Source organism: Dasypus novemcinctus, chromosome X, assembly GCF_030445035.2.
Source record: "Dasypus novemcinctus isolate mDasNov1 chromosome X, mDasNov1.1.hap2, whole genome shotgun sequence".
NCBI lineage: Eukaryota > Metazoa > Chordata > Mammalia > Cingulata > Dasypodidae > Dasypus > Dasypus novemcinctus.
Genome location: NC_080704.1, coordinates 120,885,627 through 120,900,153, shown reverse-complemented (window position 1 = coordinate 120,900,153; position 14,527 = coordinate 120,885,627). Strand labels below are relative to the sequence as shown.

General features: G+C 36.4%; 1 protein-coding gene across 1 annotated transcript in view; it reads right to left on the bottom strand.

Annotated features, from left to right (window-relative positions):
• ALG13 (ALG13 UDP-N-acetylglucosaminyltransferase subunit) overlaps positions 1 to 14,527 on the bottom strand; it is an 87,997-nt gene that overhangs the window by 41,030 nt on the left and 32,440 nt on the right. Inside the window, 11 exon segments of the mRNA XM_058291575.2 lie at positions 1,286 to 1,357; positions 4,231 to 4,286; positions 4,411 to 4,443; positions 7,141 to 7,262; positions 7,653 to 7,808; positions 7,999 to 8,112; positions 8,567 to 8,813; positions 9,595 to 9,722; positions 10,701 to 10,801; positions 11,491 to 11,555; positions 14,178 to 14,286. Coding sequence (XP_058147558.1) covers positions 1,286 to 1,357; positions 4,231 to 4,286; positions 4,411 to 4,443; positions 7,141 to 7,262; positions 7,653 to 7,808; positions 7,999 to 8,112; positions 8,567 to 8,813; positions 9,595 to 9,722; positions 10,701 to 10,801; positions 11,491 to 11,555; positions 14,178 to 14,286 — 1,203 coding nt within the window.

The following is a 14,527-nucleotide window of genomic DNA, read 5'->3' as shown; positions in this document are numbered from 1 at the left end:
GTGAAGAAAGTTTATAACTCTAAGTTTTATTTCTCAAACAATATTCCTATCTCATTCTAAATTTCAAGAAACAGTATTGTTTTGATAACTAAAACATTGAGAAATCAACCTTTATGTAAACCTTATATGAAGGATAAAGTTATTTCTTTTGAAGATCCTAAATTACTTTGAGAGCTTTAATTTTTAATTTACTTTTCTGAATAGATAATACATTAATATGGTTCAAAATCAAATGTAAAATCAAATATAAAATTATAAAATACAGAATATAAAATTGTGAAGTCTCCCTCCAACCCATCCTTCATCTGCCTAGATACCCTACTCCTCAAATAGGTAACCTGAGTTTCCTGCATAATCTTCCAGAGATTTGTACTACATTCATTTTATATGCATACACATTTCCCCACATAAACCTGTATTTTAAACAGAAAAGTTACTACGAATTTTTTTTGACATAATGAGACCACAATTTGTTTTTCTAATTAGGCTGAGCTCCTTAAAAGAGGCTACTTGCCCCACAGCACTCAACACAGGGCTCTGCATAGAAAGATATTCAATAAATGGTAACAGACTCTTCCTCTTTAATATACTATCCTCACTGCCAGTCTCCATTTCCTTACCACCTCCCATGAATGTGGCTGCTACCCTTCTGGTTCCACTGAAACTGCATTCAGTCACCAATGGCCTCTGTGGCAACAAATTAAAGAAAATCCCTGAAGGTCCATATGTTACTTGACCTCTTGGCAGCAAGTGACCCTTGCTCCTTAAAACATTCTCTTCCTGGGGCTTCTATAATATTATGCTTTCCTTTTTCTCCTTCTCCTTGGTTGTTCCTTCTCTCCCCATTTTCTAAAATTTGGTGATCCACGGGCTCTGGTCTATATGCTCTTGTCAATCTCTTCCTTTTTTCAGGATGATCTTATTCACTCCTATGAGTTCAGCTACTTTTTTTATTCCAACTCCTTGTTCTACAGGAGACCTTTAAATTTAAGTTTCAAGTAAACGAGAAAGACCTTACAGGTACTTTATATTAACTCACTCATTATATGAGGTTCAGAGGAGACTGACTATGAGCAGTCTAAAACCAGCACATAGAACAGTGTCTGGAATATAGTAAGCAATCAATTTGTTTAATAATTTACTAATCACCACGCCGGGTATCACAAGGTACAATAATACTTAAGGAGCAAAAGCAACTATTTTAAAGTATGATGATGGGCAAATAAAATTAATTTTCCTCGTTCAGACATTAACAACTGACTGCTTGATAGCACTAGAAAATTACCTTCTGGGGGTAGTTGTATGAGGTAACTGTGTCTTGAGGAGATATAATACATTGTCTTCTATCCTGAAGAGTCTTTAATGAATAGAGAAAGTAAGATAAGTAATGGGAAATCAAGAACCAAAACACACATAAAAAGGTCTGCTCTGGTTCAACCTCTCCTAAAATTAAATGAAGGTGACCTGTCCTGAAAGTAATCAAATTTGGAAGAGACCACTAAGATAATTCTCCAAAAGTTATCCTTCTCATGTCCAATTCAGGTGACTGCTCTATTACCTAACTACAGAGGACCTGATCACATCCAACTCTAATCCCAATGTAGATACTAAAATATAACTGAGGGTTATGATTTAAAAACTTTCTCAGTGGCTTTTCTCACCTTAACTTCAAAATCATTAGGGCCAACAAGAATTTTGCTTAAAAAAAAAATTCCATCTAACACTAGTTTGGGGACAAGGGTAGGTGCCTATTTCTCTTGCTGCATCCTAAGCAGGATATAGTGGGATATAGTGGAATACAAAGACTATTTCCCTCTGACTCAAGAACTTGTCTTTATAAAATTAAAAACTATTTTGGAAGGCTCGGACTCATGCATGATAGCTTATCATGCTAGCAAAAACTGGTAATATTGGTAAGAAAACTAAGAAAACAGGGAAAATAGTTACAGGAAATGGAGAGAGACACCAAACTGTGACAAAGATAAGCCCCCTCAACAAGAACTTAAGATTGCACCTTTCCAAAGTGTGCATTCAGGTACAGCAAAAAGCACCTGCCTAAAAGCAAACAATTGCCCTGGTTCAGAAGGCCCAATGTGAATGCTAAACAATTCTAGAAAAGGACTTAGTTGAGTAGGGCATGGAAATAAGTAGGAATAATTTCTTAGAAGACTCTGTGACTAGACAACATTATTTAAGTTCTCATTGGCCTTCCCCTCAGAGTCCTGTGGAAAAAAAGTACTTAGAAACTTGCTACGGGTTTGGTGACTGTGGAACATATCATAAAGAGATTGAAAACTACTGGGAGAGTTATGATGAAGTTCAGTATAAAAAGGTATATTTGATAAGTGAGATTAAAGGGAAAGCATAACCTAGCTTGACTAAAACAAATTGGTAACTTGAAGTAGGGTGCTGCTCTAACAAAAACCCTAACTTGGAAAGGAGATTATAAACTTTTAGCTCTTAGGAGAAGAGGTTAGGAAAACAAAATGTTAGTACTGGATGTTGATTAGTGTTAGCAGAGTTTAACAAGGTCTTTTAAAAAACAGACACATGTAGAAAAGAATTAGTACTTTTCAGGCAGGAATGAAAGTAACTGAGTCCATAAATACCTCACTGAAGAGGTAACTGCTTCAATCCCAAACTGTGAAAGATAAAACTAATAAATGCTTTGAACTACAAAGACCAGTTAAAACTTAACCTTGCAACAAGAATCAAATCACTGTTAAAATCTCTCAATTCATTAAGATGTCTCAAAGCAAGAGTCCAACTAAGGATATAACACCAAATAAATCCTTTCCTTGGACAAAAGGTCTCAGGGAAAAGCGTCCAAAAGCATGGCTCCCCTATGACAAGCTCAAGGTACTTACAATTAACTAAAGAGAGACACAGGGTTAAGAAAGCAAAGAACTAGAGTAAATCTAAGTATATCTACAACAAAAGAATTGTCAGTATGGCTATTGAAACACGGAACTAACAGGAATCAAAGACGACACATAATAAGTCAGTCATACAGCCAAAGAAACCATAAGACAGAAACTAAAAACATCCAACAGATAAAATGAGCCTTGAGTGTGCCATCTTCCATGAGTAGCAGCAGACTGAGAAAGCCACTTAACTGCCAAGGAAGGATTATCCTCCAATACCTACCTCAGATATTGCCAAGGAAGAAATGGGCCTTGGAGTAGCCAAGAGCCTTGGAAAACAATGGACGAGGAGCCCCTCCAGGGAACAGGATTAAAGCCTAATCAAAGATAGTTCCCGTGCCTAGTTTGGGGATGCTCACAATGCCTGTCCCATCATGGCTTCAGAAATGCTATAGGCCAGTAACTGTGTTCTCCTAATTTCCCCCTTTCTGAATAAGAATTTTACTGAAATTTTTTCAGTCTCTTTTCTACCACTATAAATTGGGTATGTGGGAAGTAAATAACTTTGAACTTTTGGTTTTAGGCTTCCAGATCAAGAGGAGCCACACCTGGACTCAATACAAGGCACACTACACATTACTTAGAAATCCTAAGCTCTGATTTTGATTTCATCAAATGGGACTTTTGTGTTGCCTCCCTTGGGGGAAAAGTATTTTGGCTGTGGTAGGGATAGTGAGTTGGATATCGTAGTCAGTAGTGCTATTAAAATAGTTCCAACTTTCTGTCTTCCATGCATACAGAAGTTAGACTCTTTGGGGGACCTACTCTGACCAAGGAAAAGTGACAGGCTTCTTCTCCAGGTAGAAGCTTTAAGAGGCAGTACACCACTCATCATTTATTTCCTGCCTTGGCAGTCATGGATGGCACTTCCATCAGTCTGAGTCATGTAGCAGAGCCCCCCTGCAGATCTCCATTGGACATGTAGCATAAGTTAGAAGTAAACTTATTACATTAAGTGACTGAGATTTATGGATTTTTCCTGTACTGAGCCTATTCCGATTGGGGGAGGAAAAAGCATAAAATTCTCTAAAAAAATCATCATTGTCAATATTATAATTTCCTCTTGTAACCACACATATCAGGAATATCTCTAAATAGATTAATTTCAGAAAAAGGGGTGTGATCACGGATGAATTACTTAATTCTGTATCAATTTCTTCATCTACAAAACGGGGGTGATACTAATTGCCTCACAGGGTTTTTTAAAAATTTAAATACATTTATATATATAAAATTCTTAAGAATAGTGAGTACTCTAGTACATAGTAGGAGCCATAAAAGCTTCCTATTATTATCAAATACCTACCATGTTTGCTGTAGATTCAGCTGTGCTATAAACACCTGAAGTTTCATATTCTGGCTCTATAGGACATAGCCAAAGCAAAGTAGAAATAAGCATTATTTTATAGTTTGAAATTCCGTAAATGATAATGTCAGATACACACATACACACATACACACACACACACACACAGATCTCACTGACCTGGAGGATAAATATATTCTTCATGATATCCTCCTAGGAAAAAAGACAAAACAGGACAAATTTGTTTTTACAGGTCTTTCCAACTCATCACAGTCAAATAGCCAGCACTTACTTTTTCTCTATTATAGATATATGTTCAAAACCAAAACATAAACATCTTTTAAACAAATTATTTGACCATTCATAGAGGCCAACAGATATTGAAGACAGAGGTTGGTTGTAAACAAAACAAATTTCTTCATTGAAAATTCCCCTAGTTCTTAAAAGTTAAGCATTTTTGTCCAATTTCCCCAGTGAAGGAGTACTGATTAAGCACACTGTTTCTGTAACTAGGACTCTCTGGGTCTGAATCCTGATTACCCAACTTTAGGCAAGTTACTTAATCTTTGTGCCTTAATTTCTTCACTGTAAAATGGGGATAACAGTACCTAGGTGTTTTGATGGGGAGTGAATGAGTTAATAAATGTGAAAAGCACTTAGCACTGTGCCACACACACTAAACCCTTAAATGGCAACTAATATGTCATGCTGCATCTGTTTTCCAGTCTGTTTCAAGTAAGTAATATATTTAAAATCAATGTTCTCTGCAGATGGCTCAGTGGACTGAAGTACTCTGCTTTAAGACTGCTGTACCACTGAAATACCGAGAAAGTCAATCTTTCAATCTTCAATTGGACAGTTTTCCACCATAAAAAAACCCACATGTCAAAACTGGATTCATAAACATACCACTTAACCACATGTGCATATAATCACTCCAGATAGCAGGATTTAAGGTGAGAACAAAGAGTTGGTTACTTTAAATATGTCCCTACAGGTGAGCAGCACATATGAAGCTACCCACAGTGCTAAAGAGAAACGACAAAAGAGTCATGCTGAATAAAACAGAGCAAGTATCTTTAAGCACATGCATGCACATACATGTACATTCTTCACAGATCATTTTATGCTAGATTTTATCGTCCTCACTAAGTTCCTAAAAATATTTTCTTCCACATGAACAGCAGAAAGAATATAACAAGGAAATAAGGAACTTGACCTGCAAATCTAAAAGATCACAAAAGGCATTCAGAAAGTCTCATCTCCTTAAGCTGTCCAACTCCTTCATAATGGTTTCATATATTATTTTATAATAAAATGGCAAAAATTAACACACCCTATGGTGGGAGGCAATATAACAACTGCTAAAGGCATAGATTTCAGAGGAAAACACAGGTTCAAATTTGATCTCTGCCAGTCACAAAGGATCACATATTGTATAGTTCCGTTTAAATAAAATATCCACAGTAGGCAAATCCATAGAGCAGGGGTCCTTGGAAAGATTTCAGAGGGTCCATGAACTTGACTTGGAAAAAAAAAATCAACTTATTATCTTTATTTTCTCTGACCTCTAACTGAAATCTAGTATTTCCTTCATTTATGAATGTATGCAATAAATAAATTGTATTAGAATTCATTTCACCTGACTGGGAAAGGGGTCTGTGGACCAAAAAAGGTTAAGAACCCCTGCCACAGAGATAGAATGCATATTGATGGTTGCTTAGGGCTAGGGGAAATGAGGAGTGAGTAGAAACAGAAACAGGGTTGTTGTTGTTTTTTTTGGGTGATGAAAATGTTCTAAAATTTATTGTCATGATAGTTGCATAACTATGAATACACGAAAAAAAATGTATTTGTATACTTTAAATGGGTGCATATGTCAAAGCTATTATAAAAAACTTCGGGAAACGGACTTTGGCCCAGTGGTTAGGGCGTCCGTCTACCACATGGGAGGCCCGTGGTTCAAGCCCCGGGCCTCCTTGACCCGTGTGGAGCTGGCCCATGTGCAGTGCTGATGCACGCAAGGAGTGCCCTGCCACACAGCGGTGTCCCCCGCGTAGGGGAGCCCCACGCGCAAGGAGTGCACCCATAAGGAGAGCCGCCCAGCGCGAAGGAGGGAGCAGCCTGCCGAGGAATGGTGCCGCCCACACTTCCCGTGCCACTGACGACAACAGAAGCGGACAAAGAAACAAGACGCAGCAAAAAGACACAGAAGACAGACAACTGGGGGAGGGGAGGGGAATTAAATAAATAAAAATAAATCTTTAAAAAAAATTAAAAAAAAAATAAAAAACTTCAATCTCTGCCACTTACCAAGGATACTGACCTTGGCCATGACATTTATCCTTTGAACCTCATCATATATAAAATATGGATACCTCATTCCACAGAACAATATAAGCATTATACTAAATTACAAATATAATTACCCAGTATATTGGCACATAGGATTAAACAGTAATGTTTGAGAATCAAGTGGACTTCTTTGCGCAAAGTTATTTCACAGCAGTATTGTAAACTAGTAAGTGTCCACAAGAAAAATCTAAAATAGTCAAAAATGGTGTGACTATTAACTGTGCCTTACAAAAAAAAATAGATGCTTTCCATACTGAAATCTCACCAATCAAAACTCACTTTCATGTGATAAAAAAATGTTTGTCACTAAAGACCTATGCAGAGAGCTTAAAATAGGTTATTAACAATGTAGTAGCCTACCAAAATAGAAGTCTGGTCCTTCTGAGAAATACCAGGATATCTTAAAGCTCTGAGACAAGATCTGATAATTCAAAACAAGCTACCAGAACAGATTGAGACCCCAAACCCAAACTTTTGGTCTACATCGCAACCCGGATATATACAAATGTCACAAGAATCACCTTTTTAAAAAATATTTATCTGTAACTGACTCACCATTGTCACTCTGGCCATCACCCTCCTCTGAATTCAAAATCTGTTTGCCTGAGCCATGGCCCTGCCTTGCCACACAGTACCCTGAGGAAGCAGGAACCATTGTAGAAGAACCTCTGTGATTCTGTACCAAAGAGAAAAACATACATATGCAATTCTCCCTATACAGCCACAGGAAACAAAGCTAGAGGGATGTTTTGAAATGAATAAACTAGTGATTAAGAACGTGAATGTCTGTTGGAAGAGAAACCTGTAAAAATATTTTTAAAACGTATTTTACTATATAGGCAGATTATTTGTTAATTTTACTTAATTAAAAATTGTCCTTGATTACATCCATTCCCTTCTAAAAACAACTTAAAGTTCTCTCCTCCTGTTTTTAAAAGCTCTAAAATGAAAACTCATGTTTTCCAGATAGGGCTTATTTTGGTTGTACAAAAAGCTAAAATTTATCTGCATTGCTTTACTTATGGAAAAAGTGAATAGCTTTTTGAGTAATGCTTTGACTACTTCCCGGTAAAGTTGGATAAGCAGTCTCATTTCCTTCTTCAACTTCATAGAAAGTAATAGTTTCTTCCAAGCCCCTGGGCATCTGTCCATTCTCTGGGGCAAAGCCATACTGGCACTCCTTATTCATACAATGCATCTGGCGGTGACTTCGTCTAAAAGAACTTTAGCATGGAAAATGAAAAAGGGAAAAATAGTAAACAATAGTAGCAACTTATTTCTAATTATGAAAAAGTTCAAACATCTCAAAGTTTCTAAGTTAATACTTTTTTTAGTCAGTCCATATAGTTAATGCTTAGCAATGAAACCAGATTTTCCCCATTTTCTTTGTTTTAACACTTTGAATTCACTTACCGAGATCTATAGGAGAAGTTATCATAGCTCTGGCAGCACCTTTTACCTGGGCCAGGGTAGAAACTAACATTAGGGCCTGCCATGTTGTGCCTATTTATACAGTGACTTGAATCCCTAAGAAGAAGAAAGGAAAATAGAATTCTTTACTCACTAGTGCCTGAGAAGTCAGTCTCTGTAGTTAAACAGAATACAACATTCTAAAAACATTCATGTAACTAATGAATACAAAGTGCTTTGCTCTTCCCAACACTGGCAGTAAACCTATCCATTATTAATGGATAAAATGCCATGTGCCACATGGAGGACACTTATATTTGACAGCACTGTATCTTCTAGCATCTTTACAACTGCTCCACATTTCCCTAGACTATAATACAAATCTACCAATATATTTAATGAGAAATTACGTATATATCAGTTCTATCATCTCTGTTCTCTTCACGCAGAGATTATAAAAGAAATCTAAACTATTAAAATGCTTCTCAATGCTACTGTAATTTTTTCCAGGGATTATTTCCAAGGTCTAAAAAGAGATGTGAATTAATCTTGAAAGTCAGTTAAGCCTTACCTGGGCATCCCATATCCCCGACCTTGTCTGTGAGATGAATGTTGAGGATGAAAATGTTCATTAGACATAATACTCCCAGCTGTCTGTGAGAAGTGAATTGGAGAGCCATGTCCATAATGCATATTGTGCTGAAGCCTGGGTGGGAGGAGGGGGTCTCCCCTGTTGTAGGCCATAGTCATATAAACCTCTTTCCCTCTAACTTTCTTGAAAATCTTCTTTCGTTGCTTCATGTCCACCTCAGACATAGCTTTCAGGCAAACAAAGGAAGTAGCAAATAAGTAGCAAAGAAACTTGGCAAAAGATCCAGTGTCCTCTCACCCCTACAACTGCCTAAAACTCTCAGTTTTTCTTAAGACCAAACTAACCAACAAAGAAAATAAAAATAAACAAAAAAGACCCAACCAAATACAAGAAGGGAATTTTTTTTTTAAAGGATGTACTAGATCTTCCATTTGGAAAAGCAAACCCAGTGGGTACTTTCTGTTATCAATGGATATTTCAGTACTATCTTTATAGGGAGCTCTGTTCATCAAAACATCAAGTATCATCCAATCACCGATGTTACTATTCTCTAAGAAATTACACTGTTAACATCTCTGATTGCTTCTCTGATGTGTTTTCCTAGTTCTTTAAGAAATATTTCCCTCTCAAGCTTTAGAGTCTAAAACCCACTGCAGCATAAATTTACACAAAGACCCTAAAACAGTGATTCTCAACTAGGGTTACTTTTGCCCCATTCCCACCCCCAGGGGGAATATGGCAAAGTCTGGAGACATTCTAGTTGTCACAACTAAGGGCAGGTACTACTGGCATCTAGTGAATAGAGGCCATGGATGCTGCTAATCATCCTAAAATGCACAGTAGAGGTCCCACAAAAAAGTCTAGCCCAAACTATCAATAGTGCCAAGGTTGAGAAACCTAGAACAAGACTTATATTTTACCTGTAAAACCAAAAAGCACAATGTAGATAAGTAAAAGGAGCTACAAGAAGGGAAAAATAAAAGAATACAAATCCTCAGCATACAAACCCATTTCTGGAACATAGCCCCCAGGCATTTTCTGGTAACTTCTTCCTTTCCGACTGGGCAAAACATTCCAGGCAGGAACAGGTGTCACTTGTGTAACTGGTTTTAAGTTAGCCAGTGGAACAACATGCCTTAAAGTAAAAGTATCACCATGAAGACATTACAACAATTAATTCTCATTTGATAAATATACCCCCCTTGCTCCTGCTTCATTATCAAGCATATTCTATGTAAATCTATTAACACTAGCTAAACTCCACTTAGGTATTCTTTTTAGGTTAGAAAATCAAAGGTTAGTGTGTATAATTTCACAGCTGTTTGCAGCACCTATCATATTCCTGAGGAAAGACTGTGATAGAAGGTGTTAGTTCACAAATATTTGCTGCCCCTCCTGGAAGGAGATTATATTTCCCCAACTCACAGATATCACCTCCTCAATGACCACTTTATATGATAAAATGTGAGCAGATGCTTTAATTACCAGCACATGGTTTTCCATGGTATCATTTCTTCCCTATGATAATGGAAGCATGTGTCAAGATAGAACCTCTGAAAGCCTGGGCCCCCTTTGCTGATACACTGTGGACATGCTTCATGAGCGAGAAATGGACTTTGTTTTTTGTTTTTTCAAGCTACTATGATTTACTGTTAGAGCAGCATAGCCTAGTTTAATGATTCTCAAGGTGGATGAGCAACATTATCACCTGGAAACTTGTTAGAAATGCAAATTCTTGGACCTCACCCCAGACTCACTGAATCAGAAATTTTGGGACTAGAGCTCATCAATCTGAGTTTTAACAAGCCCTTCAGGTAATTCTGGTGCACAGTAAACTTTGAGAACAATTGGACTAGTTTATCCCCTAAGACTCAAAATTACTATTTCTAATAAGTTGATTAGTGCCTAGGATTTTAAAACTTTTATAAATAATTGATACCTGAACTGCGATTTGACACATTAGCATATGCCTTAACAATTAGAGAAAAGTCATCTTAGACCAATACCAGATATAGCTCAGATTCTCTTACTAGAATCCTAGAAATTCTCAATATTACAAAAAGACATCAGGAGCCAAATGTTTTAGTAATTCAACAAAATATTATATTCTTACTTTTCTGCCAATTCTTCAATGAAGACTGTTAAAGAATTGTTCTCATTTCCTACTTCCTGAATATGAGCATTATAATACTTTCCACCTGATTCCAAGCGAACCTGAAAGGGAAAAGACAATAATACATCTAATGTCAAATCTATTGGCAAAACTGGCTTCTGTCAAACAAAAATATCACTTTTCCCAAATGAAGTTCAATTCTACTTTTTAAAGTAGTTGACATCAATACTACCAACATGGTTTAATGGAGGCATCACATACTGAAACAGCCTTAAATCTAGTCACAAAACTTTGTAATGAAAATTTAACACAAAATCAAGTTCTGATACATGCTACAATGTGGATTAGCCTAGAAAACATGTTTTTATAATGTTTCATAGTGTTTTCATAAAGGACAAATACTGTATGATTCCACTTATTCTAATATCTAGAATAAAGTCATAGAGACGACAAAGTAGATTGCAGGTTACCAGTAGCCAGGAGGGAAGAGGAAATGGGAAGTTATTGCTTAACAGGTGTTTTCTGTTTGGGGTGATGAAAAAATTTTGATAACGGATGGTGACCATGACAGTACAGCACTGTGAAACTGAGTTGTACACCTAAAATTTTTTTAAATGGGAAATTCAGCATTACATATATATATATATATATATGTTATCACAATGAAATTTACACAATTTTAAAAAACATTTTTCTAGCATTTGTAAGTAAGTATTGCTGCACTCATATTAATAACTAAAACCACAATATTGGAAAAACAAATTACTGATTCTTCAAAGAAGGAACTAACCTGACACTTGTCTCCCAAATAGTACTGTCTCCCAGCATACTCCATGTAATCAGATTTCTGAAGTTCTAGTTTAAAAATATACATAAAAAAAGATTCAAGCTCAACTGAACCAGTTCATTTCCTATTTTACATCAATTTAAATTTCTTAGTTCACTTTTACCACAGTGCCTTTGACAATGCTATCACTATAAGCTAAAATCTGAAGGGAAAAAAAGTCCCAAAGGGCCGTTGTATTTGATGAATTACTTGTGTGGTCAACATAAGGAGACCTACCAGAATAGTTCTGTGCTTCAAAACACAAATAGGTGGGAATTGTGAAGTTATAATCTTAAAAGTGGTCAAATACTAATAATGTACAGGCTGAAAGTAATGCTATGCAGCTTCTTCAGTGTAAGCTATTACTTTTAATAAGTTTTTAGGTTGGTGCAAAAGTAAATGCAGTTTTCCATTGTTGAAATTTGCCATTTGATATTGGCACACATTCTTAAATAAATGTGGTTGTTATACATCATTTTAATGTGCATTTCTCACTGTATGTTTTTTTGCCAATGACTTATTACTTGCTGCTTATTTTATATTTATTTTAGACTATGGAAATGAGGTTAGACAAAACAAATTCAAGTGATTTTCTTATTTGAGTTCAAAATGGGCTGGAAAGCAGCAGAGACTACTCACAACATCAACAATGCATTTGATCCAGGAACTGCTAACAAATGTACAGTGCACTGGTGGTTAAAGAAGTTTTGCAAAGGAGACAAGAGCCTTGAAGATGAGGAGTGTATTGGCCAACCATCAGAAGTTGACAAGGACCAATTGACAGCAGTCACTGAAGCTGATCCTCTTAAACTACAAGAGAAGTTGCCGAAGAACTCAACCTCAACCATTCTATGGTCATTCGGCATTTGAAGCAAATTGGAGAGGTGAAAAATCTCAGTAAGTGGGTGCCTCATGAGCTGACCGAAAATCAAAAAAACCGTCATTTTGAAGTGTCATCTTCTCTTATTCTACGCAACAACAAACCATTTCTCAATCGGATTGTGACGTACGACAAAAAGTCGATTTTATATGATAACAAGCAATGACCAGCTTAGTGGCTAGACCAAGAAGCAGCTCCAAAGCACTTCCCAAAGCCAAACTTGCATCAAAAAAAGATTACGGTCAATGTTTGGTAGTCTGTTGCCAACTACAGTTCTGAATCCTGGTGAAACCATTTCATCTGAGAAGTATGCTCAGCGAACTGATGAGATGCACCAAAAACTGCAATGCCTACAGCCAGCACTGGTGAACAGAAAGGGCCCAATTCTTCTCCACGACAACACCCAACCACACGTCACACAACCAACTCTTCAAAATTACAACATAAACTATAATCCTTACTGTGTAGCAATGCTCCAAAATGTACTCATCAAATGCAGTGAATGTACCACACTAATGAAAGAAGGTGTTGATGTGTGAAGAGTGGGGGATGTGAGGTATATGGGAACCTCTTATATTTTTTAACGTAACATTTTGTGTGATTTATGTAACTTAAAATAATAATGAAAAAGAGTACATGGAAAAAAAAATGTCAAACGAACTGGGCTACGAAGTTTTGCTTCACTCACCATATTCACATGACCTCTCACCAACCAGCTACCACTTCTTCAAGCATCTCGACAACTTTTTGCAGGGAAAACAATTCCACAACCAGCAGGATGCAGAAAATGCTTTCCAGGAGTTCATCAAATCCCAAAGCACAGATTTTTATGCTACAGGCATACACAGACTTATTTTTCACTGGCAAAAATGTGTTGATTGTAATAGTTCCTATTTTGATTAATAAAGATGTGTTTGAGCCGAGTTATAATGATTTAGAATTCATGGTCCAAAACCGCAAACCCTTTCACACCCACCTAATAAAATTCTAAATTGCTAACTATACACAGGTTCACTGAGAATCAAGGAGTTGAATGTGAAACATTAAGGCTACCTTGAAGGTGATACTTTAAAGCCAGGTTTGATGAATTTAGTTATAAGGAAAGAGAAACAAATGCCTATCTTATGGGTCAAATTTTTTCAGTAAAGGGTCAGATGGTAAATGTTTTAGGCTTTGTGAGCCATACGGACTCTGTCACAACTTCTCAACTCTGCCGTTGTAGCACAGAGGTAGCCATAGACAACATGTAAATGAATGAGTGTGGCTACGTTCCAATAAAACTTTATTTATGGATATTGAAATTTGAATTTCATATGATTTTCATGTGTTGTAATACCTTTTTAAAAAATTTAACAGTCATTTAAGAATGTAAAGACTATTTTTTAGCTCACAGGCCATATAAAACATAGTTTGCTGACACCTGATCTATACATTTATCAATGAAGACAGTCTCAACACTTAAAAATTTAAGATAAAATGAGCTTATTTCCAGTCGCTAAAAGTTTCTAGTACTCTTAAGGTTATCTAAAGGCTATCTCTGCACAGTCTTTACAAAGTTGAAGTCACAGATAAACATCTACTCTAAAAGATTCCTCTCCACTTCTAAAACTATTTGTTTCCTACTTCAGACTTAAATTATGCAGGGAGTAAGATGAAAAGCATCAGGCTCTTCCTTATAACAGCACGTTGAAAATGTCTCTTGTAAGAAACAATTTGCAAAATTATTCTCCTGGCTGTGTCAGTATTCAAAAGTATGTTGATATTTCATTACCTTTTCTGCTGTCCAACCAAACATCAAATTCTACATTACGATAGATTTCTGGATCCAGGGCTTTGAGCACCTTATAAGGGAAGAGCATCTTTGATGGATTTTCTGGAGACTAAAAAAAAAAAAACAAAAAACAAAACATGCTATAAACTCACTATCCTTAGCCTAAGTCTTCCTTCTAGAAAGAAGGAGGAATTAAGGTTTTTCCCCTCCCTCTTTAAAAACAATGTACATAAGACCACATTTTCCTTTTATATTCAAGAAATGAATGGCTCAATAAATTTTACTATGTATTTTTAAAATAGGGAGACTATAGAAGCAAATTGCAAATAATCCTAAAGGTCTTAGAGACA